Source organism: Arachis ipaensis, chromosome B04, assembly GCF_000816755.2.
Source record: "Arachis ipaensis cultivar K30076 chromosome B04, Araip1.1, whole genome shotgun sequence".
NCBI classification, from domain to species: domain Eukaryota; kingdom Viridiplantae; phylum Streptophyta; class Magnoliopsida; order Fabales; family Fabaceae; genus Arachis; species Arachis ipaensis.
In genome coordinates, this window is record NC_029788.2 from 128,020,269 (window position 1) to 128,022,818 (window position 2,550).

The following is a 2,550-nucleotide window of genomic DNA, read 5'->3' on the forward strand; positions in this document are numbered from 1 at the left end:
ATACCGGTATACTTGAAAGCTTTCCTAACTTATTACCAAAAAAAAAACGCAGACAAATCGTTAGTTATTCAAGAAAGTTAAACACTACCGTGTTATTTGCATGCAGTAGAGACTGTCGCTGTGCATGCAAATCTTGAAGAATAGAAACCCCAAGATCTTCTGTCTCAAACATTGTTCTTCTACTTTCCTCAATTCTGTCACCAGACTTGTTCAACCTCTCAGTTGATGCCATTAATCTTTCTCTTTGATCAGCTGATGCCTATTAGAGTCACATTAGCAGCTGGCATCAGATTTGACAGCGCCAATCCAAGAAAAGCAGTGTTCAGAAATGAAAGTTCGATATAAGCTCAGTATAAGGACATAAGATGCTATGGATAACTAACTTTGTTCCATACTTACTGAAAGGGACACATAAATGGCTGCAACTCCAAATTGTTGCATCATAATGGTGACTTTCACATGAAATTGAAATGTGTGTGCATGTGTAAAGCGATGTCAAAAATGAATCATACCGTCACAACATATACCATGCTTGATTCCAACAACTCATCCCTAGCAGAAGGATTCAAGTTACCCGCTACAATTTTCTTAACTTCGCTTTTAATATTGTTCAGATCTGATTTATACTCCCGCAACTTAGCAAGAACTACGGCCTTAACGTTCGGCTGCAAACTTCTTGCCTCAAGGTCCATTTTTCGAATCTACAAGTTCAGATACACCATGGAATCCGAATCTTAGAGAATATGAGAAATTAAGGCAGATTTTTAACCAAAAAGAGAGGAAAAAGTAAAACGAGAGTGGTGAGAGTACCAAAGCTTCTGCCTCATCAATTCCAGTCTTTACTTCAGAAACCTTTTGCTTCTTTTGCTCTGCATATTCAACAGAAACAGAATATATTACTCTAGCATAAAAATCACAAACTTCATTGATTCCTCCTATTGTTCATAAGATTAAAACATGTTGATGATTTGCCAGTTTGAAATTAAGACATTCTATGATGAATATTCTATAATCCAATACTTTTCTTGTATGGCAATTTGTCTCGTGAAATAAGTATAACAAAATCACCTACATACAGAGGTTTAAATTTAATACCCTATCAGGTACCCTACGAAATTTAGATTCTATACACTTTTGAAACATTCAACCATATTGTGGCTTATTCTTTCAAAAATCAATTATTTTGTTGTAAACACATCTCACATATTTGATGCTAAAAAAAAATAAAATAATGGAGCTAATTCGCCTAGAAGTACCAAACACATAACCAAATCAATAAAAATCAGAAACGTAAAGGAATTATTCTAATAAAATATATTAAGAAAAAAAAGGATGAAGAAGAACTTTAATTAACTACCTACCTCCATCAAGAGAAGCAGCTACAGTGCATTTCTTTGATAGATTAGCAGAAAGCTCGCAGTACTGTCGTTCATATCCTTCGAACACGCTACTCATCCTTTCTAATAACAACTTTACCGAATTCAGAAGATGAAATTAACTGGAACTGAAATCCTAATTGGATCAACACATTGAGAAAAAGCAGGATCGGCGGAAAGTAATTTGGGAAGAGGAACGTGAAACTGAGGACGCAGCTGAGGTGGGCGGAGAAAAGGATGCGAAGGTTCCAGAGGGAGGACAGTAAGGTATTGTTTTAGACTTTTAGTTGACTTAATTGTTGAAAGTTGAAAGGATGGAAACGGAAGTGTGGGCGATGAAAATGATGATGATGATGATGATGTGCATGGTTTCTTTCTTCTTCAGTTTCAGGTGTTAACTGAAAAGTACTACTAGAGTATTACACCTGGAATATTCTATGCTACCTACCTTCCACGTGTGCTATTTTTCTTACATTTCTTTTTCTCTAATAAATGTTTTGAGTTTATCTCATTCTGGATTTCAGGCCTAGCCATTTTAATGACAGACAACAGTAAATTAATGTGAAAATTTCACTCCTCTCCTTTTCCAATATGCTAAAATGACATTTCCTTTTCCTCTATTTTATAAAGGAAAAGTATAGGGGTCAGCAACTTTGTTGAATTTTGGCCAGCATATAATCAACAAAAAAATGAGTCATTGGATAAAATTTCACACTAATCTCACACTATTAAAACCATCATCGATAGCTATTTGATGGCTACAAATCACAAAAGTTACTAACCCCTAGCATTATTCTTTTATAAATGTACATTCTCCTCCCTTCTAACTTTTAAAAAATCTCTTTTTTAATCCATTTTAAATTTTTTGTGTTAACTAATATTAACTTTATCTATTTTTTTAAAAAAATAAATTATTTTTTAAAAAAATACCCATTAGTAAAAATTTTATTTTTTATCATTAAATTTTACTTACCAAAATATTTTTTAATAAATTATTCTTTTATTGATTAAATTGTATTTTTTAAAAAATTTAATAATTATATAATTTTTTTCTAAAATACCCTTCAATAATTTTTTAATTATTAAATTATAATTTTACTAAAATTTTTGTTAACAATTATTTTTATATTTTACTATTAATTTTTTGATATCAATATATATTATTTTAACATTA

The 2,550-nt window shown here is 31.6% G+C and overlaps 1 protein-coding gene across 1 annotated transcript in view; it reads right to left on the bottom strand.

Moving 5' to 3' along the window:
• LOC107635352 (vesicle transport v-SNARE 13) overlaps window positions 1-1,525 on the bottom strand; it is a gene marked incomplete at its 5' end in the record, with an annotated part of 2,605 nt that extends 1,080 nt beyond the window's left edge. The window contains 4 exon segments of the mRNA XM_021122044.1: window positions 89-259; window positions 513-701; window positions 811-869; window positions 1,362-1,525. Coding sequence (XP_020977703.1) covers window positions 89-259; window positions 513-701; window positions 811-869; window positions 1,362-1,455 — 513 coding nt within the window.